Consider the following 12,954-nt stretch of genomic DNA (forward strand, 5'->3'; position numbering starts at 1 on the left):
GGGATACTAGAGGACTTCAGTGGAGATGCAGGGGCATTATTCATAAATGATTTCAAAGACCTAAATGGTTCAAATTGCATGGAAATATAAAGACTTCATAATCAACAAGCATTTAAGTTGTATTTATTTGAAAAATGTGAATAACTCCAAATTTGGACTTCTACGACCAATATGACCTTAAGCAGAGATTTCTTTTTTTAAATGATTTCCTACTTAAATGGCTTGGCTTTTTTTTTTTTTGACGTACCTTTTTGAGACAGAGGCTGGATTTACACCGCATACTTCAAGTTGCACAATTTGGACTTGTTTTGCTGAATTGCAATATGAGGCATGCTGGCACAACAACACATTAAAACACAAACATTAAAAACAATGCCCCATGGATATTGAAACTACATTCAACATATATAGAAGGCTACATTAGAGGTGTGTCCATTATGAAAGCAAAAATTGTGACCCTCATAAATCACCAGGTGCGCAGAGTGCAATGTTGAATATTTTTAATTTGTATTATGATTGCTTACTTGCGTCCTTGGAATTGTGCACTTGGACCTGTGGTGCAAATCCAGCCCAAGAGTCAAACATGTTGAGTAGAAAAAAGCATGAGCAGGCACTAGGCGGGATTTCATTCACCGATAGAAAAATATTATTCTAAGGCTTCTTTTTCCTTCATTTTAGTCCTTTTTTTTTTTTTTTTAAACTAAGGCAGCAAGGCAGGTGACATTTTTTCCCAACCTGGTTATGTCATAACTTTGAATGTAAACAGTTGAGAAGTAGAAAAATATTCTGCTGATAAATAACCGAGACAAGAATGATAAATGCAAGAAAAAAATAAAGCAGGCGGGATGGGTGGAGGGGGGGGTTCCTGTGAAATGATTGCACAGTAAAAATGTATCAGTAACACTACTGAGGAGGTAACCTGTAGCACACTGACTACTGATTATAGGCCAAATGTTAAAGACTTAAGTTGACCTAATTCAAAACAAATGGGATGAGAACCTGAACTAGATAGAGGGTCCTTGGTTTACGATGGTCCCGATATATGACGAGGTTACAAATTTGTGCTGCGGCATGAGAATGACTTTACAAGTGCGCTAGCATAGGCAAGTGATAGATTCCGATTATAAACATAATGGTGGGAATTTCAGAAAATATTTTTTTACTTTTATGAAAGTTGTCATCATAAGATTGATACGTCATTTAATTTATTGAAATATTTTATGTACAAAATTTGTGAATAAATTACAAATAGAATGACAAAAAAATCATTGTAATTTTATTAAAAAAGCCCTAATCTTGTTAATACATTATTTATTTTGATAAAAATGCAATTTGAAGTGGAAAAGCCACATTTTTACAGTCATCTTTTGAGAAGAAATTACATTTCCTTATGAATACAGAAAAAGAACAAGAAAAAGTCCGATTTGCATAATTAAGTCAATTTTACAAGGCATCATTTTATATGCTCTTAATTGTAATATTGCAAAGAGTCACTTGTTTACTTTTGGTAATTGTTGACTTTTGCAGGTTACTTGAATGAATTGGGGAATTTTGCAAGTATAACCTTTATAATTGCATGAGAATTACATCATAATTTTACATAAAAAAAAAGCCTCAAGTAATTTTACATGCCTGAAGTCATAATACTGCGAGAAAAAAGGTTCAGTTACTTGGCCGCCATAATAATGGACCTTGTCGTAAATCGAGGACCCCCTCCCCACGTGAGAACGTAACGTAAGCTACATAATGTACATGTTCAAACAGCATCACGAAAACAATCCAACAATAAAAATCCAAAGCAGGCGGGCTGGTGTGCAACACGCGTGACCCCTGAGGACTGAAATAGCAAACCTTCATTTTGTTTACATCCATGATTGGGGACGGACGCGCCCTTGACCCTCACTCACTCACACACACACACACACACACATATTTTCCATGTACCATTTCCATAAAGGAACCTAAAATACACACACACACACAAACACTAATTTTGTAGTACCAAGTCCTGAAAAAAAAATCTTTACAAAATAACATCATATAAGAACAGTATATGAAATTGCATGTTTTTTGTAATAGAACATTATTATTATTACTATTTTTATTGTTGGATACAAACGTTAAGCAGGTTAATAGATTGTTTTGTTCTATTATCAGGCAGGCAAAGGCAGCCAGGCACGCAGCTAGTATCATGGCACGGAGAAAGTACAAAATAAACTCACTCGCTTCTGTCCATATGGGACAGAGAGAAAGAACACTTGGGTTCAGGGTTGGTTGGCACCGTTTAGGAGCGCTTTCGACTGGTTTGCAGATAGCTGCGTCCACACCAAAACAAATATTCTTGCGTTTTGGACTCTTTTGTTTTTTCCCCCCAACCCAATAGCAGAAGACACGCTTTCTCACTTTGCATGACTCATTTTCACTGAGTCCAAATCTGATTTGGTTTTTCCACAGCAGAGTGGGAGAACATACACCGACCGGTTGTACCGCTTTAACAGCTGTGAAGCAGCTCTGATAGCATCAATATGATTTCTGTCCAGTCATCATTTTCTCCCATCCCGGCCGGCAGCACTTTGCAGGGTGATTTTTATTCCAGCATTGGGATGCATTTTTTTTATTTTTTTTTTAATTTCCGAGGTGCACTATGGCTCGCCTTGGGAAGCGTGCGTAATGTTTTTGAGGGGCATCAATGAGCCTCTGTGTCCCCCTTCTCGGGTTCTTTGCCACCGTCAGTCGTCATCTTGCTGCCTTTAGACGCCATCGTGCTACCTTCCTCACTTGCCTCTGTGAAGTTGTCGCAGGAAATGTCTTTTTTGGCGCCTTCACCGCTTTCCTCTTTTTCCTCGGCAGTTAATTCTGCCGTCAAATCCTGATCCTTGGGCTGCTCCGGATCCAAAGCTGGATGTTCGGGCTCCGAATCCAAATTCTTCGGCGTCACGGCGGCGTCGACATCGTTGTGATCCTTGCCCGGCGTTGTTTTGTCAGTGCAGTGGTGTAAGCCGCGCTGTATGTGCGTGGTGAAGTCGTAGCGGTCGGCGCAAACGTGCAGGCAGAAACCGCACTGAAATGGTCCCTGATCGCCATGGCAACTCATGTGCAGCGCGTACATGACTTCGTCCAGGAAGTAGATACCGCAGTGCAGGCAACGGTTGCTGGGCTCGTCTTGCGTGGCGACGTCGGCGGTGGCGCGGGTGGCCGAGTTCCCGTCTTCCACCTCCCACCGAGCGCCGCTTTCCTCGTCCTGAACTTTCAGGCTTTCGGACGAAGGCGACTCCCGCTTCCTCTTTTCCGCGCAATCGTCCCGTTGCCGTATGGCGAGGTCCAGAGGCGCGTCGCTCTCCATGGATGACGACGAGCTTTGAGGGTGGAGAGGCGGGGGCGGGTATTGAGCCGGGGCGGGCGGAGGTGGGAGCGGCGAGTACGGCGAGGCGCAGTAGGGCACGGCGTAGCTCTGCGGGTGGTGGTGCTGCTGCTGCACCGGCGCCACCATGGCAGCCAGGTAGTGCGCGTTGTTGGCCAGCCCCGCCGCGCCGCCGAGGTTACCCATTCCGGAGGCGGCGGCCATCTTGTATTTGGTCCAGAAGCGCAGCCAGTCGGATTCGGGCGTCAAGTCCGGCGAGAGCGTGAGGGGGAGCGGCACGGGGAACAGGGGGTACTGGTACTTCTCGATGGGCGAGCCCGGCGGAGAGTAACTGGACGGTTTGGAGGGCCGCATGTACTTCTCGATGGGACTTCCTCTTTCCGAGCTGGCGCCGGAGCCGACTTTTCCCGCTTCCACTTTGGCCAGCACGTCGGCCACCTCGGAGGGGGCGGGGTGCGAGGGGAGCAACAGCGGCGGCATGCGGCGGTGGATCTCCAGCGTCTGGTTAGCCAGGAAGACCTGCGTGGAGCGCGGCGAACGCGAGCGCGGCGACGGCTGCTGCTGCTGCTGCTGCTGCTGCTGCTGCTGCTGGCTCTTGACCGACGCGCAGCTCCTGTCCGACTCGTCGCCGTTGACGCGCTCCTCGGCGGTGGGGCGCTGCTGCTTGGGGGCGGGGTTTTCGGGCGGCAGCGTGTCCGGGTTGAGGCGCTTGCGGGTGCGTCGGCGGATGATTTGCTCGCCGTTATTCTGCTTGATGATGTTCAGAGGTCTGGGCGTCTGCAAAAACAAAACGTTAGCGTGTGTCTTGCATCTGGTTTCTTCTCCAGACAAACACTCAAATTCACCTCTTGACAATTTAAGAGTCTTCAATGACCCCTTGAATGAAAATGCATGCAGAGTCAAAGGAGGCTGGTCCGTGTTGAGTGAACAAAGACAGGCGTGATTCATGGCGTCACTAAAAAGCGTTTCTATTTCAAAAGTGAGCAAAGCGAGGCGACAAAAGGTCGACAGAGTGAAGACAAACGGTGACACGCTCCCTCCCTCCCTCTCGCTCACACGCGCGTGACTCCATATTCATAATTCTCTCTGTGCACTCTCACCACGCCAGCGTTTTTACTAGCTGCGATCCTCACTAATAATTTGTATCGAGCAAATAAAACTTTTACCGCGCCATGTAAAATATGGCTGCCGTAGCGACCGGACCAAAGGTTTCCAACCTGGTGCATCTGCAGGGCTATTTACGTTTTTCTCCATTCTCCCGTGTGGCACCAACGCTAAAAATATACATGTTTAAATCTCCACTACTGTCAAAAACACACAAGTGTCAATAATATTGCCCGCCATAAGTGTTTTTGATACAAACACGGGGGCACCATTATTTCTTGATTACAATGCCACACTACAGATCTTTATTTCCATTGCTGAACAGGAAAATGTGCTTTAGTGGTTGAATGTTACTCTAGATTCAGTTCAAATGGAGGTTTGAATAAGTAAAATCAGCGTCAATGTGCTCATTCCCCTTTTAAAAGGAGAAAACAACAAGTGTGAAATAGAACAAGGCCGCATGGGAGCAGTTGATGATGCGCCATGCTCTCATTTTCATTGACTGTTACGTTACAAACGGCAGTCTTCTGGAAAAAACGTACGCGGATGTGCTTTTCAACCCGCGAATGTCAGGTTGCAAGTATTTTGATGAAGACATTTTGAATGGCAGAGTTGAAGAAGGATCTGCATTTTTATTGCGACCCACTAAAAATCCCCCCGTGACCCATTTTGGCTGGCCCGAGCCGCGGTTTGAGCTACAAACTGTAATTGTCAAGCAGGCGGCGCCTTTATGAAATCAACAATGCGATTTATTACACTGGAAGCACCTTGCGCTTGAACAAGGCCAGCTTAAAAAGTCAATATGCAAACATGTACCCATGCGTGAAATGACTCCACACGAGCGCGTCTGAGTTGATCGGCGCTCCGAAGCCGGCTGATTCCGGAACCCGAGTGTCGTTATCTCATCTGTAATTCATGCCGTCTAATTAAGTTTGGGATTTCCGTCGTCTTTCCCCAGGCTGGAGACGGCCGGCCGACCGACCGACCGAGCGAGCGAGCGAGCGGCTCGGTTCACGTAGCAAAGCTTGGCGCTCCCGAGGAAGCCGACTGCGACTCCCCGGCAGCCAAATCAAATATACTCTGCACAATATTATGTTTCCGCGGCAGGAGTCGCAGTGCAACAGAGAGCGCAATTTGTAGCCTTTATTTGGTGTGCGAAGGTTGAACAGATGCACGCTTTTCGGGAGCCTCGGACAACCCGAGCCTGTTTCCGCCGCCAAGTGCAGGATAGTTCCTCTGGGTACTGCACGCGGGCGGCTTAGCCCCGTTTCCACGAGGACTGAACAATTCATCAAATTCAAATAGACCAAGTTGTCAGAGTATCAAACTCTATTGAAGTCGTTGACCGTTTTTCATATTCGTGAAACGGAGTGACGTAATTTACCGAGTGCAGCTTCTGATAGAGGCCGCAGGCGTTGCACACGTAGCCGCCGTTGGCGTTCTTCCTCCACAGCGACGTCTTGGTGGTCAGACAGTTGGCACAAAAGACCCCGCTGCCTCGCCGCCGCTGGAGGACGACAAAGGAAACACAACATTGACATCAGAGGACACAAACAGGCCAATGGGCATGGCAACGTTCTCCATCACAGCCGTTAAGTCTGCCGCGGGTCCCCCAGGTCGCCACCTTTACGACGCCGTTGCCTCATCTTCTCGCCTGCACCCCGCTGAGCAATTCACTGGCTTTTATGCCGCTCCATCAATCTCCACTCGCAATTGTACTTTATATTGACTTTCTCTAAAAGCGTCAAAGACCGTAGTGAATCCAGTGGTATGTTGGCTTGCATCTAATTCGCCCAACACCTCAAATCAATTTTGCGGAACGGAAATGAATTGAAAAGCCACGCAGCTCCATTTATTATTTTTGAAAAGTGAAAAATAGCAGCGTTTAGTATGTAAAGAAAAAAAATGCTTTTATGAAGAGCAATTGCCACGAAGAACTAGAGTGGGATAACTCTACTTTTGTCATTTTGCAGGAGAGTGATTTAAAGTTTTATGGCTGCCGTAAAAATGTAAATGTTATATCTTGATTATACGCCACTTCTTACCTCTTCCAGATACCTCTTCTAGATTCTTATTTGGACACAAATGGTGGGTTCTCAAATTTTAGTGTATTAAAAAGAAAAAAGAAATATATATAGTATATGATTTAAAAAACAATTATAAATCACACATTAAATATCTGCATGTGGTAACAAAGATTCAAATTTTGGTTTGTAAAAAAGTGACAGTTAAAAAATACATGAAGTTGAGCCAAATGTAAGTCAAGGCAAGCTTGCGCCACAGCTCGCTCCATGATGTTGCCATTCCTGTAAAGCCGCTCGCTATCTTTGCGCCTGCCATCTTTGCGCCTGCCATCTTTGGCATTCTCCTCCTGTCGACTATCCGCCGGGACCTTCTCCTTTCAACGGCGCCATCTTCCCGCTTTATGCTCCTGACAGACTGGAGAGTTTAGCATACATTTGGGGAGTAGGGGCTTCGAAGCAGCCGGTGCAACAAAAAAAATAAACATTTTCACAAAAGCGCCACCGCTTTACTCGGGGACGTTGTGGACTCTCGGCGCTGTTGCAGATGGAGGAGGCGTGAACGGATCTGCAGAGAGGCGCCAGCTACAAAGCAGACGGGTCCGATGGGTACGGCACTGCTACATTTTCAGGTTTATTTTCTCCCCGCTGGAAACTTTGCATTGGTGAAGTAGGGATGCAAATCTTTTTTAAGGACATGATCACATGATAACAGCCTGCTCTGGTCGTCAAATACCCCAAAACAGCTGCCTACTAAAAACGATGAATGGTCTACAATCGGTTGTTTAATGTTACTACTGTTCAGCAACAATCTTTTAAAGATGAGCCATGAAGTTTTTTGCCAAGCCAAGATTTAAAGCGGCGCTTTGCCTCATTTTTACTTCAGGTCTCGGCTGACAAGTTCAAATATTTGCAAGCAAAGATGTTTATTTATCCTCCGTTCAGCCGTTTCCGAGTCAATGTGGGGATGATTAAACATCCTGTTCCAAAACATGTTGTATGGAATAAACAGCACATGGCTAATATTGGGGTTCTTTATGGTGCATGTGTTGCTTTCTGACACGGGACTGTGAACGGATCCAAATCCTCTCGCTGGTGTGTGTGCGTGCACCATACGGTCACCACATGTAGCGAGACAGAGCCAGGTGATTGATTGATGTACACTTCCTCTTCGACTGTGTGAGAGAGAGAGAAAGTGTGTGTGTGCGTGTAGTCTTCCGCAAGCCCAACAATGTGTCTGTCATCAGAATTTAGCTTCTCTCTGAGCGAGCCAAATTACTCGCATATGTCCGCACAGCTGCCCCTCCTCCTTATGGGACAATGGACGGGGGACAGACGCCCGCCACACATGCACAGAATCAAAATTGATCCATAAAGACAGGAACCAGATTTTGGGCTCTGCAGATATAGAAAGGCAAGAGAACAGATGCACGTACGCACTAATCATAGCGCTGACCATATGGCCGTTTTGTTTTGGTGTGGACGAGATAACATTTCCCCGCAAAGACAAATATCGTCCACTTCGGTAGAAACGTCCACACTCGGGCACGCTTCTCATCTGCAAAGCCACTTGTTGCCTTTTTCAAAACACAACTTTGGACTTTTCAAAAACACTACTTAGTCATTGACTTCTAATATAATTGCAGACTGCAAATTGCCAGAGTTGGAGCTTTATTCGACGTAAAAAAGGTCATAATCCACTATTTTGCTCGTAACAGAAAAGAGATCAGGGCGCCCGGCACTCTCTCTCCCATAGATTTTAAAAAGAGGCTTTTCTTGCAGAATGAAATTACATTTGATTCACTTACAGAGTCTTCTCTGGCGCATAGATCGCGACAACTTGCTTTCAATCAGCCATTATTTAATCTACGCACAACACAACTCGCCGTCTGAATTAAAACTAAATTCCGTCCTGACAAGTCACATTTCCCAGATGCTGGATCAGCCTCTTGATTGCGTGCAGGAAGAAATGCGTACATGGCGTCAACAAGGTACTAAGTCACCACAAAGTGCATCTGGGAGCCATCTTACACTTGTAAATCATGCTACCAACCATCAAGTGCGTGTGTGTCCAGCATATGCTTCCACTCAAGCTACTGTACGAAAGAGATGGAATCATCAGGTTGGTGTTGAATGGATGTAAAGGTGATCCCGCTCGTTCCATCGCCGCCTTTGGCAGGAATAAGCGAGGACCGACAGATGGCAAAGCAGATGATACACAAAGCCACCTTCAATAATAAAGACATGAGGAGGCCATTCAACAACAGCGGCGCACGATAAATACCGAGACAGCTCCCATCTCTCGCCGTGACAAAAATGACATGAATCAACGGCTGCTGGGCGACCGCTTATCAGCTCACATGGCATTATTAGTGCGGCGTGGAGAAAGAAGAACAGATCAAATGTCACTAGCCACCAACAAGCCGTCTTGCGGAATCAATAACATCTCTCCAGGAATGATCCAAGTGTTGGTTTCTTCCAAAACAATGACACTGAAGACAGAAATACTGATCATCTCTTTTTTGAAACAATTCTTTGGATATTAAGTTTGCTGTCAGCGAGCATTAAGCGCTGGTTCGCACGGCAACAAACTTGTTAACAGTCAAGTGGAGCTTGAAAGAGTTTTTTTTTTTTTTTATATATAGAACATAGCCCGGTGTTTGTCCCGCTGCACCGTGCGCTCCATTACACATAAGCAAGCTTATAGTAAGAGACCACACCAGCAGGCTTTGGACTGGAAACGCAAACGCTATCACTGCAGCACATTCAGCCCCCCCCCCCCAACCCATGCACATCCCTTACCGGTCTCTCTTTGGAGCTTAAGAGTAAATCTCATTGCAAGACAATAAAGGCTGTGTGGCGCCAAACGGAAGGAAGAGGGTTTTCAAAAGTGAGGCCCAGGTCGGTTGATGAGGAGGCCACCGTTGGCCAGGCGAGCTCCAGGAAGTGTTTCAAGGGGTTTCAAAAGAGAATCTAAGCAAACGCACTTGATTCTTTTTTTTTTTTTGGCCGGCGGCCAATGGGAGCAGCTAAAACCGGAGCACTAACGTGATCACCTCATCTGCATGGGACTGTTTTGCTAAAGTGATTTTGTTTTACAAAAAAACATGCTAACTCAGAAGCAAAGTCAGAAGTCAGGCGGAACAATTAAATACTCTTCCATCAGTAGTTGTCAGTCGGATTCCGGTATTAAATTTCTGCACGTGCTAACCCCCCACTACCACCCTCCCTCCCTCCCTCCAACAAAATGGTGTCAGGAGAACAGTGACCCACTTCTAGCTGTCCAGATTGGTGAGAAATGTACTTTGCATATTTCCTCCTGGGAAGAAGGCCCCTGTAGGTGGACATGAACACGCTTTACTTATCCAGGACAGCGCAACCTTTTGCCCAAAGCGGAACGAGCAAGATGAGCAGAGAGGAAGTTATTGCATGCACGCCCTTAATACCTGCAGCCTGATCCACAACTAATTAACTGTCTGGCTCTCTATTTTTCTTGTTTATCTGAGGAGAGACGATCCGGTCCATTCCCACACTGCCCACCGTCACGTGACTGTTCGGATCCAGGAAATAGCCGCTACTGCGTATGAGGAGATTGTGCCAGGGGGGAAAAAAATGGCCGCGATGAAGTTGTCAGAGAAAATTACAAACTGACCCGACAAGACTGCTGCGAATGCCGCCACGTATTAAGATCATCCCAGCCTGACGCTAACATCTGCGACGCTAATTGTTTGACACGGCGGCACGTTAAACAAGGTGCGCACGCCGCGCCAGTTGTACATCTTCATTTCCAAACGTCCTTGGACAAGCAAAGATTTGCCTAATTGTGGTGCAAACGAGGGATGCAGATGGGAAGGGCGGGGGCCCAAGCTGTTAAACAAAAAAGGATGGCGAAGACGAGAAGCCAGTGACGACGGGAAGGAACGAGGCATGCGACCAAAAGCGTGTAATGGATGGCACTTTATAGTATTAAACCTTGAAACGACTTTATCTCTCCAATTACGGAGACGGAGGAGGTGCAAAGGGGCCCGATGACAAAATAGAAAAGAAAGGGATGCACATTTTGAAACAACACTGACACTTAGGACCATCTTTATTTGTTTAGATTTTATTGCACTATTGGACTCTTTATTTTTGAATGATTCCCTACATTGTTGTCATTAAAACCAAATGTATTGGTTCATTGGATGTCGGGAAGCATCCGGTCAAATTGCTGCTCACCAATCTTAACTCATTTCAGTTCAACATAAAGTTGAGCTACAAGTACCATTTTGATGAATTACAATATGGGAATTTTATTTTTGTTTATTGCAGGTTGACTATACAGAGCGAACAAACATTTCAAGGAATATACAGCAGCTAACAGCCAAAGTTGCTGTTTGTTGGTAGCTGCTTTTATTGGTAGCTTTGCAAGCACAAGTAGCAGAAATCAAATAAGGCTATGCAGTGAAATGGTCCCGTGGTAAAGTCAGTATTTTCCAACAGTGCATCAGTGTGCGAGCGAGGGTGGGCGCGAGGGTGCCAAGGGTCACGGTAGCGGGAAATGAGCAAAAGTGAGTGGGCAAGGAGGTCAAGATGAATAACAAGCAGAGAAAGTGCAGCGTGAGCACAAACGGCCACCGCAAACCAAACTACCACGCCAGAAACATTTTTGCATGGCCATTCTCCTCATTTGTGTTCTTTTTCAATGGCCAACATTCCAGGATACGCAACCATCTGATATATTTTTAATTTAAAAACCGGGGCGAGCGCCAAAGACGAGCGACACTCCGGGCCTGCGCGGCCCGCTAAGTAGTTCACCCGTATCGACGTGCTCCATCAAATTGAAGCCAAAAGGACAAATGATAAGGCTAGCTAGCTCATTAGCGCTAACACATCAAAGTTCTGACAAAAACAAATGGAAAATACTCTCAGCTGTAAAATGAGAGAACGCGGGGTTTTTTTCTTCTTCACTTTTTGCAGAAAAAGAATTAGCGGTTACAATTTGGATTTGACAACACGATATATTCGATGTGTGCAAGCGATGAGGTTGTATTATTATTTACGGCGTGCGGGCTTGTTGCCGCGAGAAACTCTGGCAGCACACGGACGCTCGCTTGGAAAGCGCTTTACGAGGGTCCCGCGTGACAAGAAAACTGCTTCACATTGCTTTTTTTGACTTTGGATTTGGATGTGAGTCGGCCTTGGGCGAGGAAGATGCGGGGCGGTATTCGTTGAGACCAAGTCGATGAGCCGAAATTACAATCGTCCGTTTTCAATTTGTTGTGGTCTTACCAAACAGCTAAATAAGAAAAAGCATCAAAGTGCTTTTCAATTTTAGCGAGGCCTTGAAGCCTATTGTCTACAGAAATCATTTTTTAAACAGAATTCACCTTTTTAGACCCCAAAAAGCTTTCCATGTTAGCGGGCCTTGATGTTTACCAATTGTGTACGGAAATCATTTTCAAACTGAATTCACCTTTTTAAACCCAAAATTGAGGCAGCTTTGAGGGCTTTTCTGAGGAGTCTGAACATTTGATAGAATTCATATTTTGGGGGTACGTTTCCGCAAGATACTCAACTGCGAAGGGTCTTTCCAAATGTCGCCGTCCCTACGCTGCAACCCATGTGTAGCCTTTGCATATTTAACGCATAAGCGAGCACAGCTCCTTGTCGATGTCAGCACTGAGGCACCACTGATACTAAGTGGGCAACCCACCTGGGGCTTATCTGACATTTTCCACTTATTAAGAGCCTCGGGGTGGAGATGGAGCCTCGCTCGTCAATATCGGAATTACTCCCGCCCCAACACTCGTGCTGTTGACGATCCCGCTCTGGCTGTCGCGACAAACCAAACAGATCAGCTAGCCTCGGAGGAACGCATACGCGTAGAAATAGAAAAAAGCCACATGACAACCCGATATGTTATTCAGACAACGCTACGAGAACGTGGACAGATCGTCACGCCGCACCTCACGCCGACTCAAATCTGGCACCCAAGCACGAGCCGTCTTTTTGCGTCCGAGGCCTTAATTGGACTTGAGCGAGCGTCTTGGCGCGAGACTCCGAGCCAAACATATCAAACCTGGCCTCGCGTCAAGCGGGGCCCTGCCACCGTCAACGGCATTGCGTCGAAGGCGTCAATCAGACCCAAAGTGGCGGAACGGAAGCGCGCTACTTTTAGACAGCTTTTGTAACGTTCCTTCATCTCTGCAATCTGCTAACTCGCTCTGTCACTGACCTCCTCTCTCTGGAACTTTAAAAAAGTAAATCAGTCAACAGATATTTACAGAATGCCGTTGCGTGGGCTTTGATCTGATTGCGTCGAGTCAAGTATTCAAAATTGTGAAACCATCAAAGTGTTATCCAGGCTCGTCTTTGGCATCCTTGCGGAAGCAGACAACAAATTCGAAAACGCCTACAGTTTATGTCAAAGGCATCGACGTGTATTAAAAACAGCAGCTAACATGCCGTACGCAAACAAATCCATGT

General features: G+C 46.0%; 1 protein-coding gene across 5 annotated transcripts in view; it reads right to left on the reverse strand.

The window, feature by feature from the left end:
- Positions 1 to 230: 230 nt before the first annotated feature.
- trps1 (trichorhinophalangeal syndrome I) overlaps positions 231 to 12,954 on the reverse strand; it is a 93,526-nt gene continuing 80,802 nt past the window's right edge. For all 5 annotated transcript variants that reach the window (XM_037263199.1, XM_037263198.1, XM_037263203.1 and 2 more), the window contains 2 exons: positions 5,850 to 5,972; positions 231 to 4,138 (listed from right to left, as the gene is read on the reverse strand). In XM_037263199.1, the coding sequence (XP_037119094.1) occupies positions 2,687 to 4,138; positions 5,850 to 5,972 (1,575 nt within the window). In that variant the 3' untranslated portion in view covers positions 231 to 2,686. The remainder of the gene's footprint in view (positions 4,139 to 5,849; positions 5,973 to 12,954) is intronic.

Source organism: Syngnathus acus, chromosome 11 (assembly GCF_901709675.1).
Source record: "Syngnathus acus chromosome 11, fSynAcu1.2, whole genome shotgun sequence".
Classification (NCBI taxonomy): Eukaryota; Metazoa; Chordata; class Actinopteri; order Syngnathiformes; family Syngnathidae; genus Syngnathus; species Syngnathus acus.